The sequence below is a fragment of the Engystomops pustulosus genome, chromosome 3 (genome assembly GCF_040894005.1).
Source record: "Engystomops pustulosus chromosome 3, aEngPut4.maternal, whole genome shotgun sequence".
Taxonomy (NCBI): domain Eukaryota; kingdom Metazoa; phylum Chordata; class Amphibia; order Anura; family Leptodactylidae; genus Engystomops; species Engystomops pustulosus.
Window position 1 is genome coordinate 79,796,349 of NC_092413.1, and position 15,851 is coordinate 79,812,199.

The 15,851-nt window shown below is 39.8% G+C and overlaps 1 protein-coding gene across 1 annotated transcript in view; it reads right to left on the minus strand.

Moving 5' to 3' along the window:
* Window positions 1-15,851, minus strand: part of KIF26B (kinesin family member 26B) — a 214,700-nt gene that overhangs the window by 10,122 nt on the left and 188,727 nt on the right. Inside the window, exons 11-12 of the mRNA XM_072141195.1 lie at window positions 8,209-8,371; window positions 3,567-6,921 (exon numbers count right to left, since the gene is read on the minus strand). Coding sequence (XP_071997296.1) covers window positions 3,567-6,921; window positions 8,209-8,371 — 3,518 coding nt within the window. The remainder of the gene's footprint in view (window positions 1-3,566; window positions 6,922-8,208; window positions 8,372-15,851) is intronic.

Sequence of the window (15,851 nt, forward strand, 5' to 3'; positions counted from 1 at the left end):
CTGGGCGGCACACACAATATGATGATAGCGGCGGCCGACCGGTGCACAAGACCTGACGCTGCCAGACTAAGGAGGAGAAGACCTGCGAGGGGCGACGTAACGATGAGTTTTGACTTTGTTTTTTTTTTTAAGTAATTGGGCAAAAGGGGGCTGGTTGGCTACAGGGGCAGGGGGCTGATTATATTGGGAGAATGCTGTCATACTATAGGGAAAAGCGGGGTGGCTAACTACAAGGGCAACTGAGCTAGCTAACAGTGAGCCCTCTTACTGTGCGGTGAGCATATGTTGTCTCACTGTGCTGTGACCATTGCGGTGAAATACAGGACATGTCCTTTTTCACAGTGTTGCGGCACCGGACACTCGCTTCTCTATGGAGAGAGGGCGTCTCCTCCCCAACACACGGAGGCTTTGCCTCCAAGATCATCTCAGACAGGCCATTCAGGGTGGGTTCACACATGGCGTCTGGATATGTGCAGTCAGAATGCATGCTTCCTTATGCATGCGTTTTGACACATCCAAAACACCACGTATGAATGCAGCCTCAGACAAATGCTGCAACAATCAGTTTGCATAACTAAATAAACCTGTCTCAGGGAAGCTCATCTGAATCCTCATCAGGGTCATCACCTGATTGAAGTTTGTCATTAGAACCAACTTCAGTGGGCAAATGCTCAAATGTGATGGTATCTGGCATATTGAAGAGGTGTTTTCCTGTTTCCAGAGGAATCCTGTTTTGGGCAGATAGGAATGTGTTTATGGCATTGTCTGGGTGAGTGGTACACCCAATACAGTAAAATTGCTCATTTTAGAGTGGCCTTTCATTGAGGCAAGCTTAAAGGCATCTACCATCATTTTTACTAATGAAAACATGTCCTACTAGGAAGTTTCTGAGGGTCCTATAAAATGCAATATGCCAATTAGTCTTGGTTGCTCTGGCTACGTCACTGGAGAGCCTCAGAACATCTAGTCTTTTCATTTATTCACTCCCCCAGCCCTGCCCTATACACTGTGGATGCCATGTCACCAAAGCGCCCTGTAACAAATTAGCATAATGTTTATAACTATAGATTCGCAATCTCGGCATATAGAGTTATAATAAAAGAAGTCATCCTTAGTAGGACACGTCTACCATTAAAACTGATGGTAGATGTCCTTTGGGAGATGCCGGCAATAATCATGCTGCCTAATCAGCAATTTGATATGCCATACCTTTGAGGTTAAGGTTCCCCATAAAGGAGAAGTGGCCACTACCACAGATTTGGACAAATTTGTGAACAATATTTGAGAGAAAAACTCTTTGTAAGAAATTCCTTTCTTTTGAATCTCCTCTGGTGAGTGGAGACCTAGCTGCAGCCACTCACTTCCTTATTCACTCCTCCCTCTCCGTTCCATGTAACCTGACTCCTCAGGGAGCTTCTGTCCCTTTTGCAAAACATAATTTAGCAGAAATGTCATAGTGACATTTTATTAGGAAGGTAAGGAGCATAAGTAAACAGAGAAAGGAAATTTTCTGTGATGTTATATATTTCAAATTTACTTTTATTGATCTATGCAAATTTGTTAAAAATTTTGTGACCTTTTAAGGATCATTTCTGGGAGGATACATTTGGGTTTTATGGCTTCCTTCCTTCCACACACACACACTAACTTCAACCTTGTCACTTTACTTTATTTAATTTGTAAGCTATTAAGCTGATATTGTGTATGCAATGCATGCTTTGATATCTATATAAATATAGATAACCATCCTCAATGTCAGAAGGAGTGTTGTACAATGTCAGAAGGTGAACTGTACAAACAGTGGCCTGTTCAATAAGGTCATTATGCTACCTAACACTATCCAATATACAAGATTACATTTTAATACACTTTCCCAAAAAACAAATTTCTTATAAACTTGACCAGGATACCCCAAGAGGTAGTCATACTGATGGTTCAGTGATAGTGTAACCCAGATCCATGGCCGATTCTAGTTTTGCTGCCTAAGGCGAAAATTAAAATGCTCCCCCCCCCCACACACACTAACACCTCCATCAATTATAAGAAATTCTAACCAAAAGAATAATTAATTAGCCAACTAATGTCCCTTTAGAGGGGTGTAATATGTGTGCCTTTGTATTAGCAGTATGATCACCGAACCTCCTATAGTTCATAGGAACTTGAGTTAGAACGTCATAACATATATATATAACTAGGGGAGGGACCGTGTAGAATAGAAACTTTATTCATTAATGTGTGTGTTAATGTGTGTCAGGATGTGCTTGAGGAGGCTGAGCTGTGCATTGCCGCCACTTCAGGCTAGTGATAGGTCAGCTCTTTCGCATAAACGATGGGAGTCGGATCCTCTCAGTGAGCCAATGGATCACTTAACCCCGCTCTCAATCAGCTCACAATGGCCCCTTTAACCAGATAGGGTTAAAAGTGGAGTGGTGTGGGGTGACTAACTGGCCTGAAGCTCCCTATTATATATTTAAAAGGGAGCTGTTAAGGAGTCAGAAGTTAGCGCAACCTAATGATCCAGCTCACTAAGAACAACCGGACTTCCCATCACTACTTCAGGAAGCCGCTGTCTGCAGCAAGATTTTCATCTTGACTCATGGCAGATGCAGCCCTGCCCAGACCATCATTGCCTCATAATAGCTGTGTGTTGAGTTTAAATGAATTGCATGTATCTTTATAACTCTATTCCTAATACAAAAGTAAAAAAGGATGTAATAAATGTGTTTAATTTCAGTATTACCAGCTACTTTGAATGCTACCTACAGCTTTCCTATATAATTCTTATATTATATACAGATTTCCATAATTTTTAAAAAATTTATTTAGAGATTTATTTTGTGCAAAAATGTGATAGCTCTAAGGAATATAGATTTTCATTAGAGTTATGCAGTCCTGTAGTCTATAGATGTTTTTACAGACAAATGACTTTATCTTCAATTTCTATAGCATATTGCTAGCACAGAACAGTATCTTACAGCCCACACAATCAATTTTATTGCTTAATTATATCCAAGGCCATTTTCTCATAGCCTTTTTGTGTGCTATTGATTACTAATATAGCATACAGCTACAATTTTATGCTTCCCAGCTGTTTCTCCAATCAATTTCTCTCCTGATGATGTCAACACCAATAATGTACTGATTCATACAAAGGGTAAAGGGTTGATGAATGTATTACAGTACCATTTCTGTCATATGTAACACAATCCGTGCATTGTCATGTTTTTCTTGTGTAGAAAAGCACAGAAGACTGTATTTCCTAATCAATCGGCCAACATAAAGACAATTATACTGTGAGGTATATGTGATGCATGCCAGTTAATGCATGCACTGAAAATATTCTTCACTTTGAAATATTTACAAAGTACATATATGCCAGAAGGATCAGAGGAAATAGGGACTGAACCCAACACAAATTTCACCAAAACGTTATAAAACTATCATTATAATTTTGTAATGAAGTATAAAATAGACACAAGTGTAGAAACAATCATTGTACAGTTGTTAGAAGTTACCTATAGTCTTTCAATATTTAAGATACTATATATTATTCTATAATACTATACCTGAATTAGATCTTTTTTTTGATGATTTAAGACTTCGGCACCTTCCACTGACAGAGCTACTGTTTTCACTCATGGAGTCTTGAGCAGAAGAACCACTTCCTGTGGCTTCACTGTCTCTAATCATGCTTTCATAGCCACTGCTGCCGCCACTGTGATAAAATAGTGCAGTTTTTCCCATTGCAGGTGGTAGCTCGCCACTGAGAACACTACTGTTGTCACTGCCATGGCCACTACTGCAGCGGTGTGGCTTTCGTGGAGGAGTGATTTTGCTATATGGGGAGGGTAAAGTGTGTACAGTTGGCCTTTCCTCAGCATGGAGAGCTCCACGTTCATCTGAGTCTGAACTTCCGTGTGAATGCACCCCTCGACTTCCAGTGCTTCCTTGAAGTAGTTCTGAGATCCTTCCATTTACTGCTCTCAATGGCAACTTGGAAGCAAGAACAGAGCCTCTATTTCTGCTAAGAGACTGTGTTGACCAAGACATATTTTTCCCATTTGGAGGAAGGCTTGAGCTTCTTCCTACAGACTGTGGAAGTGACTTTGTAGAAAAACTTAGAGTTTTGGTAGCAGAGGCAGAGAGGCTGCGTGCCTTAGGACTGGCAAGAAGTAGCTTGCTTACTGCTGATATCTTTGAAGGACTGGCTTTTGGAGAAGTCCCTGCCGACTGAGAGGCATGTGTTGGAGATGACATAACATTTCGATTAAGACTTCTCCCGGATCTTGGTAATGTACTATCTTTACTGAGGATCATTCGAGAGCTTACTGAAGAAAGGCTACCTGCTCGTTCTAAAGACAAACATTCATAATGACTTCCATTGGATCTTCCCAATGAGTTTGTTCTGCTAGCTAACTGCTCTAGTTTTGCACTGAACAACTTGCTACTACTGTTGCTTCTTGTGTCCATACTAAATCCTGTCAATTTGCCATTAAGTTCATCTGGAAGACTAGGTAAGGAAGAGAGAGAGTGTTTTGAAGGACTGCTTGCAGTGTGCTGAGGGCTTGCTCTATTTCTATGATCTAGGCTTGATTTCCTAACTGGTGGAAGAGGTGGAATGCCTTTTGGGCGTGTCAGGATGCAATGTTTTGGAGAAGCAACTCTTCTCTCTAAAGTGGATCTAGATATTTGAAGAGGGTTGGCTGATCCATCAGTATTATTCTCAATGTCATAATTTAAAAAGTCATGTTCCTCATGCTTAAATGATTTTTCTAAAACTCTAGAAAGGCTGCCTCTTTGGGAGTAATCACTAATATGCATAGAACTATGTGTGGTTAGTGCCATTTCACACCCATCTACAATTCTTTTAAGGTTCTCAGAGAGTGGTGAGATGCTGCCTTCTCCACTGCTACTGCTTAATCGATCTGTCATACTTTGCTTTCTGTACAAGTCATGGTTAGTTACGCAGTTACCAGCTTCAGGCAGTTGTCCATCACATGAATCATTTTTCTCCCTTTTTGTATCATCTTCACGTTTTAACCAAGGATCATCGAATATAGGTTCCATTTTACAGTCTCCAGAATTGGTTTCTACAGACTGTGACAATTTTTCAGGCAGATTTAATCCTGGCAGGCATTCATTAGTCTCATGAGCTTTAAAAGGACCCACTGCAATGCATGGATAAACTGTAATGTTTGTTTTCATTGGAATGTAGTTTTCACAGCCATTCAAACTTGAGGTATTTGATATAGTGACTGTGGTTTTACCTACTGCGGAAATCTTGCAGTTCTTTACAGGGGATGCGTTATTCTGAACTGCCTCCACTATTTCTGACTGAATGAGCACTTTGTCCATTTCTGGTTTCTGTCTGTTGTTTGCACGCATGACACTGATGTTCTGCAATGCAGTTGTGAATTCAGAAATAGGAGGCTCAGCCAATGCTTCCCCATGACCATAGCATGTCTGTGCAATAAAACTGTGGCATGACTGTTCACCATCACTACCTGTACTCATTTCACTTAACCAGGAGCTGATAGAAGATCTCCTGCTTCCACCTTCTTGACACTTTTCTTCTAGTCCAGGTTTAGGAAGGGGCAAGAATTGTGTAATGTTCACTTCAGATACAGGTGCTGAGTTAGAAAAGCATTCAAGGTCCTCACTGATACTACTAATAATGCTTACAGGTCTAGATCCAGAAGCCAGGGCCTGTACAGAACAGTCACTATTAAAACTGATGATGCTAGTTGGCCGGCCATTATCAAGGACTCCACTTATTGTTAATTCTTCCACTAAAGTGAAAACCAATTCATCCTCCCCATTTAACTCCAAAGGTTGCTGGACAGTTACCATTGTTGTACTAAGAACTTCTTTTTTGGCCTCCTCAGAACCTTGATGCTCTGTAAGCATAGACTCAGAAGATAAATTACTGGAACTGGAAACTGATCTTTTCATTATTTGTGGGCTCATACCCACAGGAGGTGTTCGAATCTCTGGCTGAGAGAGAGTTTCCAATATTGATCCGGGTTCCTTATTTGTAGAACTAGGTAAAACTCCTTTCTGTGTGTAAACTTTACATCTCTGTGAAGGAGAGTTTGGTGGTTTGTACTCAGAAGTTTTAGAGAGACTAGCAATGCCTAATCTTGGTGATCCCATTGCTCTTGGCTTTCCCTCAACAAACCCACAACTGCTTAGGCTTTCTCGGCTTCCCTGTAAGCTGGCGTCTTTAACTAACTGGGAAGCTCCACTGTGCACTGAACAGCTACCTGTAACACTTCTGGGAGAAGATGGAGTAGATGTATTAGCTACATTTCCAGATGGGACTGGAGATTGATTTCTCGGTATCTTACAAGCTGGTCCAGCAATATTTTCTCTGGAATCCTTATCAGATTGTATATTTTCCAAGGTGCTTTCTTCTCTATTTGATTCTGTTATGTTTTTAAGTTCTGTGGCTGAGCATAAAGCTTTGGTTGTTTGGTCTCCACTAAACTGAGCAGGAAGCTCTTCGAATGGGAAGCGATTTGTCTCCTCACTGCCATCAATACAATCCAGCCTTTCCTGCAGTTCTGCAAATGTATTACATTTTAGGCAATCCCTCTCTTTGCCTTGAGCCCCTTCATTTACATCCTCTAGTTTTACTTCATTTTTTGACTTTTGTAAAACTGGAACAATTGGGACAAAGTCAGGTGGCCCTTCATTATCTGTAAGTTCCTTGTCAGACAGGGCTGTTCCATTGGGGCCCACATAAATAACTGTATCACATGACTGTTCACTGCTAGAAGAATAATCTGGGTCACTGGATAAACTGAGAAGAGGGAAGTCAGGGTCAACAACATTTCTCGAATGGAAGGGTCTCAGCTGAGTTGGCCTGCGCATTCGTCCTTCTTCACAAGAACTCTCTCCTCCAGATGAACTTGATGTATACTGTTAATAAGAAAAGGTAAATCTCAGATGTGAAAAACGGAAAATATTGGATGTGAATAAAAAGCTTAACAAAAGAAACATGGGTTGTTTTTCCAACGTAGTTTTACTAAAGAGTAACAACTGTTACATATAACAGAACTTCTATAAACAGGGCAGAAGAAAGTCTCCTTGTAAATAGTGTAAAATTATAAAATGACAGACCCAATTTAGGTTACAAAAATATTTTGTACATCTACAAGCTATATAACAGTGGGTACATTAACATTTAATTAAACCAGACAACATCTTCAGTCAAATATATAGTTTGTGAACCAAAGAGGTAATGTTCCTTGTTTATAACTACAGGCAGTCCCCGGGTTACATACAAGATAGGGACTGTAGGTTTGTTCTTAAGTTGAATTTGTATGTAAGTCGAAACTGTATATTTTATCATTGTAGTTCCCGACAATTTTTTTTTTTTGCCTCAGTGACAATTGGAGTTTCAAATTTTTTTGCTGTAATAGGACCAAGAATTATCAATAAAGCTTCATTGCAGACAATTTTAAGCTGATTATTGCAGTCTGGGACTATTTTAAAGCATCCAGAGAGCTTCACCAGAGGTCACAGTGGGCAGAGGGGTCCGTCTGTAACTATGGGTTGTCTGTAAGTCGGGTGTCCTTAAGTAGGGGACCGCCTGTATACAGATTTCAGGATCCACGCATTTCAACAGATATGCATATAACATAATTTTGTTACTTAATGTTTGAGTCACACTTTTCTTTTATTCATAGAATATTCTCTGGATCTCTTATAGCAGTGATGGCAAACCTTTTAGAGACCGAGTGCCCAAACTACAACAAAGACCCGCTTATTTATCGCAAAGTGCCAACACAGAAATGTAATTTGTGATTTATACTCCCTTCTCTGTCACAGTTTTCATTGATACCAGCACCTGAGGCACCAATAAAGCAGAAAATAGTCCCAGGTAGAGCTGTCACTTTAAAATGGCTCTGTGCACAGCAAGTCCTGGGCTGTCTGGGACTGCAGGAAGATACCTGGAGTCCTCTCTGGTGATGGCCTGAGTGCCCACAGAAAGGGCTCTGAGTGCCACCTCTGGCACTAGTGCCATAGGTTCGCCATCACTGTCTTATAGTCTTGCATCTGTCCATAGCTCACTGCTCGGGTGGGTATTGACTCTTCTCTTAAACAAAGCTCTGATATATTTGATAATCTGTTGCTTTCATGCAATAGTTCTGAACTCTCCCTATATTAACTTACCAATATTAATTTTTATCAAGCATTTCTTACCTTGGTTTTCTTTTTCTTCATCCTCAGTACCCGAGAGGCGATCTGGATAGTGGACAGTGTCTCAGCATAGTTTCCTGCAGCAGCCGAAATGTGAGCAATCATTGTAGTGCGGCAGTTCATGTTCCCCAGAGACTCTCGAAGTAGCATTGTGAGCTTGCTCTCTCTGCAGAAACAAAATGAATTAAGGCTGCATTAGAGAAACATGTTTCACTTGTACTGTCATGATGTGACTTCAGAGCCCTGAAGTTTTTTTTTCTCTCTTCTTAATGGCATGCTAATCAGGATCATGCAGCAGAGTCACACACTCAGGGAAAGATGAGAAATACTGTAGACGGGTCACTAGGATCTTCTTTATGAAATTATATCAATCTACTGACAAATAAATACTGAAGCTGCATTACTTTTGGTGGCCTGAATTAAATATTATTTTTCAGTGCTGCATGATCAAAATGAGAGAACAATACACAATTTCCTACATTTTAAGGCCTTTGTGTAGTGAATATATTCTAACAGCCTAAGATGAATAAGATAGAAAATAGATAGTATTTTAAAGGCATTTCATAAATTAGCTCATAATAGAATATTTTCTAGATATTGGTGTTATTCTGGCACCTGGTGCTAATTTCCTTAATTATTCAACAAACCCTATTTAACTGGCAGCCTAACTTTTTTACTTACTGACTTTGCAAAAAAATGGTGTGCTGATCCCAAGTGACCCAAACCCTCCAGCAGTAGGTTGTCCAGATGAAGGACAGGATAATTCAGAGAATCTCCATGGGTAATTGTTTCAATACTGCAGCTGGAATTGCTTCCCAGTTCAGCACTGAACAGGGTAAGGATCTTTCTTCCCTACAGTCCCAAAGACTACTCTGTAGTCCCCAAACCTGTCAGTAGAAAGAATAAGAATAAGACTCACTGTTGCTGAGGAGTATGGATAAAAGGGAAGTGGTCCACAGTTCATTTTAGTGATGAAAAAAAGTTCAACTTATTTGAATCTGATGGAAACCATTGCATATGTCAATAAACTGGGTAAAGTCTGAACCCAAAGTGTGTATAAAAGTCAATAAAAAGTGTGTGTGTGTGTGGGGGGGGGAGGTAAGTATAATGAGTTGAGAAATGCCTTCTGCAGCAGGAGTTTTCATACAGCTGCATGACAGAATGAATGCAAGAGTGTATCTGAACCTTCTTCAACAATAAGTGGTTCCCTATTTGCGTTGTTGACCCAATCAGCCAGCAATTTTCATGAAGGACAATGCCCTCTGTTGCACAGCAAAACAGGTAAATCAGTTCCTTGAAACAGAAAACATGGAAACAATGAAATGTCCACCCCAGAGTCCTGATCTAAACTCAATAGAAAACCTATGGAAAAACCTTGATGACAAAGTTATGGCCAAGAAACCCACAACAGTCACAGTTGGAAGAGACTGGAAGAAGGTGCTGAAAGATGTGCTGAAGTCATTCAAGACAAAGGCCTGAACACTTGCTGATTAGTGATGGTTGCAACCCTTAAAGATTTAATTTTAATCTCTCTCTCTCTCTCTGCTACAGTAATTGCTGTACTATGATTATGATCATCATGTTTTTTGCAAAATAAAAGTTTTATGTTGATATACCGTATATACTTGAGTATAAGCCAACCCGAGTATAAGCCGAGGTGCCTAATTTTAAAACAAAAAACTGGAAAAAACTATTGATTCGAGTATAAGCCGTGGGTAAGAAATGCTTATGCCCCCGAGTATACAGCCTGCAGTTCCTGCCGCTTGCATATATAATCTGCAGCCCCTGCCCCCCAGTATACGGACAGCACCTTGTCCCTAGTATACAGCCTACAGCCCCCTGTCCCCGGTATACAGCCAGCAGCCCCCTGTCCCTAGTATACAGCCAGCAGCCCCCTGTCCCCCTGACATCATAGCTCGAGCGACGGCACTGCACGGAGAGAGGGAGCAGGAACAATGTTGGACAGAAGAGGACCTTGGAAGGTGAGTACACTTTTTTTTAATAGACTTGAGTATAAGCCGAGTTAGAGGTTTTCAGCACATTTTTGTATAATTTTGTAAAATTTTGGTAATTTTGTAAAATGCTGTGGCATGATGTAACTCTTACAGAATAATCCATCAAATTAATGGATATTACATTATTTCTGAAAACATCAAGTGATCATACATTGGGGGTATACTTGTAATACGCCATCAATAATAGACTGGTGGGAGCCCTACTCTTGGCACCCCTATAAATAAGCGGTTTGAAGGGGCTGTGACACTTTGCCAGAAATCAGACCACCACTTCTCTCATAGTAATTGCCTTTTCCAAGGATAGGTTAGCAATAAAGTCATCACAGAAAATCTCAGATTCCTCTGATAACTAGGGCAGTGATGACCTGTCTATGACTACTCAGATGGAAAAATAGGGCAACGTAATTCTATCTATATATTTTTAAGAAAAACAGCCGTCTATAGAGTGTGAAGGTTTCTGGATAAATATTGTAGATGCAACTGTGTCTTGACACCAGGTACTGTGATGTTGATATAGATGGTCTGTAATGAATATAAATTCACTGGGGATGTTCTGTCATTCAGCCATTAATTACATTTATCAGCATCTCTACAGCTATTTAGATACAAAATGTTGCACCTATTAGTTCTGTGTTATCTCTCTCTTTGTTTCTCAAAAAAATGAACTCCAAATTCATTTTTATATGACAATGTTAATTAGTCAAGTACAGTAATGGACTCTCAGAAATCAGCTTTTCAGAAATAATTATGCCTCCCATTCACACAAATATCCAATCTTGCTTTGCCACTGACTTGCCCAAAGTTACCAACATAGTAATTGTCGAAAGCGTAACTGTCACTGCAATATTATTTCTCTGTAAATGAATGGTTCAGGTGAATAGCTAAAAGTGTGTTAAATATCTTATAACAGGAAAATGCCTCTATGTCCTTAATCTGCCCAGTCCCCTTTTTAGATCTATGATGAGTAAGGAGCACAGAGGCAATAGAACCCCCTGTCAAGGGTAAAGAAATGATCTTTTCCATCAATAACGTCTTTAAATATGAAGCAACTTGTGAATAATAACATTACTGTGGTAATATGGGGGTGGGAAATTCTGTGTTGATATTGATTATTGAAAAAAAATCCCCTCCTCCTGTGTGTCCCACTCCACATCACAACATGTTGGGTGGAAAGACAGATCTGAGCAGTAAACTAAGCAGTTTTAGCAGGTAGGAGCAAGCTAAGAGGAAATTCACTCTGTTAAAGGAAACCTACCACTTGGGATAGGGCTTATAAGCAGGACATGCCGTGCACCATCTCAGGGTGAGCTGGTGCCAGCGCTTATCTTAGTTATGTTTTTAAACTGTTTTAAAGCATTTAATTACTTTATTGATGTTTATATCGGAAGTAGCTTCCCTGCCCCGTGGTCTGCGCTCGGTGCACCATGCGCGCTACCACTTCCTATTCAGACCCACACACGGTCGCGGTGATGGTGCGCCGAGCGTGGATCTTGGTGCGGGGAAGCTAATTCCGATATAAACATTAATAAAGTAATTAGATTCTTTAAAACAGTTTAAAAACATAACAAAGATAAGCGCCGGCACCAGCTCACCCTGAGCTGCTGCACGGCATGTCCTGCTTATAAGCCCTATCAGAAGTGGTAGGTTTCCTTTAAGGTATTTTACAAAAGTGTTCGCCCTTTTCTATGAATTAAAAAGATTGGGCTGGGATCAGCCAAAAAAATTAATTTCTACAAATTGCAACAAGTGTACTGGTTACTGGCACTATGGGTTACTTTCTTATTAGAGCATTTATTAAGTGTCCACTGTGCGTGATATTGTGCGACTTTTCACAGAAATTTCAGCTATGGTCTTCACTGGGTTTCTGGTGAAGACTGTAGTAAATTCCTGCCCTGCTCTCTGCCCTGACAGAAAAAGAGATGAGCTTTTTATGCTTTCTCCCCCAGAAAACTGGCATAAAATGCTTAATTAACACCGTGCATACTCCGCTGTGAACTTTGGGAAGGAGATATGCAAACACGTTTTCCTGGGTGGGATAAGGAAAAGTATGTATCACGTTAACCTTGAAAGGCAGCTCCTTACGCAGAACCAATGCAGGACCTAAAAGAAACCCAGTGACATGACAAGGAATAATAGCTAAATGTATTTTCCAACTGTGGACAGCCCTGTTTCAAAGTTTCTGCATCTTAACAGCTTAGTGTAGGTAACTGCTTTGGCTAGTTTACAGGCCATCAACATAGGTCAGAGAAGAAACTAAACTCCCGATGGATGGTTTAAGAAAAGTGATATTGCTCAACCGCAACGTTGCTATATGGGTGAATAAACCTACTTTCCTAAAGTTGGAACGCTGCCTATTTTTTGTTTTAAAATTCTTGATGGAGATTTTGCCTGTGCCGGCCACCATTACAAACTTTTCAGAAAACCCCTGGAAAACATGTTTGTATTTTTCCGTCATTCCGTATTTCTGACACTATTAAATCAGGCTTTCACAGCAGATTCCCATTTACTTAGGGAATCTTTTGATTATGATCAACCTAAGCACCATTATCTATCTGAGCAATCAGAAAAGCCACAGTGTCACTTACAACCCTGAATAAAGGGGGTGCAAAAGGCTCCAGAGTCCAGCTAGAGAACCTGTACAAATGTCCAACTCCAAAATGGTGAAAAATGTGGAAGAGTTTATTCCCAATCAGGTGACATTTGGTTTTATTCCCAATCAGGTGACATGTATTACTACCTTTCTCAAGCAATGCGTGCTCATAGACAGATATATACCCAAAGAGGGAGTTTTACATCACTCTGTACTACTGCTCATGCACAGCCGACGGTTCCAGCCATGCACTGTTCACACATTGAGATGATATCTTCGCCATGAGCTATCCTTTACTTATACAAAGATTTTATCAATGCATCAGCTGCTACACTTGGGGTTATGTGAATTTGTATGTTATATGAATTCACTTTTTCTACATGTATTTATGCTGTGATTATGTAACTTATGATGAACTTTCACTTTATTGTGGTTGTTGTACAACAGAATTACATCAATCCCCTCCTCTGCCATTCCTTCTTTTATTTTTTCTTTTATTCCTTCTTAATTCAAAACATCTTTTGTTATTCTATTCCCATCTTGAGATAGGTGCTGCATTACCTGGACAATTGTGATAATAAATCATTTTTGAATACTTCAATAAAATTTTATTGGAAAAAAAAAGGAAGAAAATGTGTGAAAGAACTAAAACCCACATCAGGTTACTTTGTAACGGATGGTATTCAAACCTCCAAATGGATAATGAAACTTCAGACAGTATTGTTAGGCTAAACTTTTTTCAAAAGAAAGTTATTGGATTTTTTAAATTTAATTATATTAGTTGAGTGGTATTGTTTGTTGAGAAAATGACTAGTTGTGTCATGAATACTGATGAGACGCCATTGGGTTAGTTTTGCCATTAAATAGCCCCTAATCGGCATTGGTTGGTTGGGATTTGTCTCCATGTAATTAAGCCTTACTCATGTTGGAAACAGATGAGAATATTTATAGCAGGAGATTTGACTGTCAGTCTGGGGAATTCAGAGCAAACTTGTCTTTATGTAAATGTTAAAGCCTTAATTAATCCTAATCAGGTCACTAATATTAGGAAGATCAAGTAAATAAATGAATACAATATGCATACTTATATATTTTAAAAAAAACATCCCTCACACTGCTCAGATCAGCCCTTACATATGAAAATAGTCTGCATGGATCTCTTTTTATTATATTGTGAGGAGCTGGTGCATCATCTGCATAATATGGCTGCAAAAAGTGAAAAATGATGAAAAAAATATCTATGCTGAGGTTTCCTAATATGGTCTACTTTACCCATTCCCTACAAAAATAAACTGGGTCTGCCTCATGGTTTCCTCAGGAATCAAATGAAATGTTCCTGCATCTCCACCACAAGAGAAAATAAGCATTACAAAATACATATGGGATTGTATTTCATTCACATATTGGGTCTGTGGACAAATAATGCCAAATGAAGCACCTGGCCTTGCTCTTCTCTGTACTGCACCTCGCTCCAATAAAGAAAGTTTGCCACGTTGGTGAGTGCCACCTTGTTTCTCTTTTGAATTAGAAGCACCTCATTGTGTCCCTCCATTGCAAGGATGGAGGGGGAGGATTCTTGACGTACCCTTACCAAGGAGGGCACTAACGTATCCAACTGTATGCCTTATACAGTGGGATAAGTCACTTGGTGGCTCCTCCTCAACCCTGCTCGTTGTAGGAGGAGTGAACATTGTTTCCCCAGTGATGTCACTGTCCTTATATGTCCTCACAGCGTGCTTGAGAGTACACTCAGCTGAGGCCAGGGAGTGATGCAGTACTGCTATATCCATCCCCCACAGACTTCAATGGCCTCTGCTGAGTATATGTGTTGCCCAGCCGGATGCAAAAAGATGGAAAGACGTAACTGGCTGTTCCTTTCCTTTCTGATTTTTACACTATATACAATGTATGTTGGTTAGACAAAGAAAAAACTATGCCTTTGTCTGCCAGTATATGTCAATGTATACAAAGAGCTTTCCCAGCATGAACCTAGCCGTAATATACTGTGGGGAAAGTATACATTGAAGGAAATCTACTATTTAATTTAACTTCTACATAACACCGTCTGCGCTGCCTGGAACACTTAGAACTAATTGTAGGGGGTAGCCACTGCCATCTTAATATACTTTCTCCTGGATTTCTCTTATAGGGTATTTGATAAAGGAAAGTCAACCACATTAAAAATATCTTACCTATAATTACAAAATATTATTAATAATACATCTCATTTTTGTATTATAATAATAATTCCTTTATTTATATTGCACACACAGATTACGTTTTATTCCCCTATGACAACACTTCCTGCTTCTATTTTCAGACAGCTTATGATATGGTGCCCCCTTTGATCCATTACCTCCTACATTGCTCCACGAGAGGGGTTATGCAGAACATGAGCTGCTATCAAGCCCAGCACAGACTAATCAGAGGCTGTGAGTGTCTACTAATGAATTCCAACTTTCCTGCAGCCTCTCACAGCTTGACACTGATGAAGAAAAATGAGGACTTTTCATATTCTCCCTGTGTGAATTTTTTCTAATTTTTCACAAGCCGCTGCAGCAACATTCACAGAGCTGTCACGGGCGACAAATGAAGCTGTTTGTTTTTATTTCTTTTCTAACAAGATAAAAGGCAATGTGTGCACGAGAAAAAAAAAATAACGAAACAAAATTGGATTTTGTTCAGATCATGATATTAGCTGAGACAACATAAAACCCACATTGGTATAGATTATGCATGAGTGTGCTCAAAATACATCCAGGGAGCATGAACACAAATGTCAAAACGTACAAAGTGTTGATTACATAAATTGCTAAATCAGGCAATTTTATTGAGGATAGATTTATTAAGCAGGGAAAGGGCGCTGTCAGGAGAATACACGTCACTGCACAAGACGTCTTAAGTGCGCTGCTCCTTGGTTGCTTCGGATAAAATGATTTGGTTACCCTCTAATAACTGCAATACCTATTTGACCCATTGAAATTATATGGCTCCTCAAAGTTTGTGTAAATCTGCTTATATTAGCCAAGGGGGTGGTGACC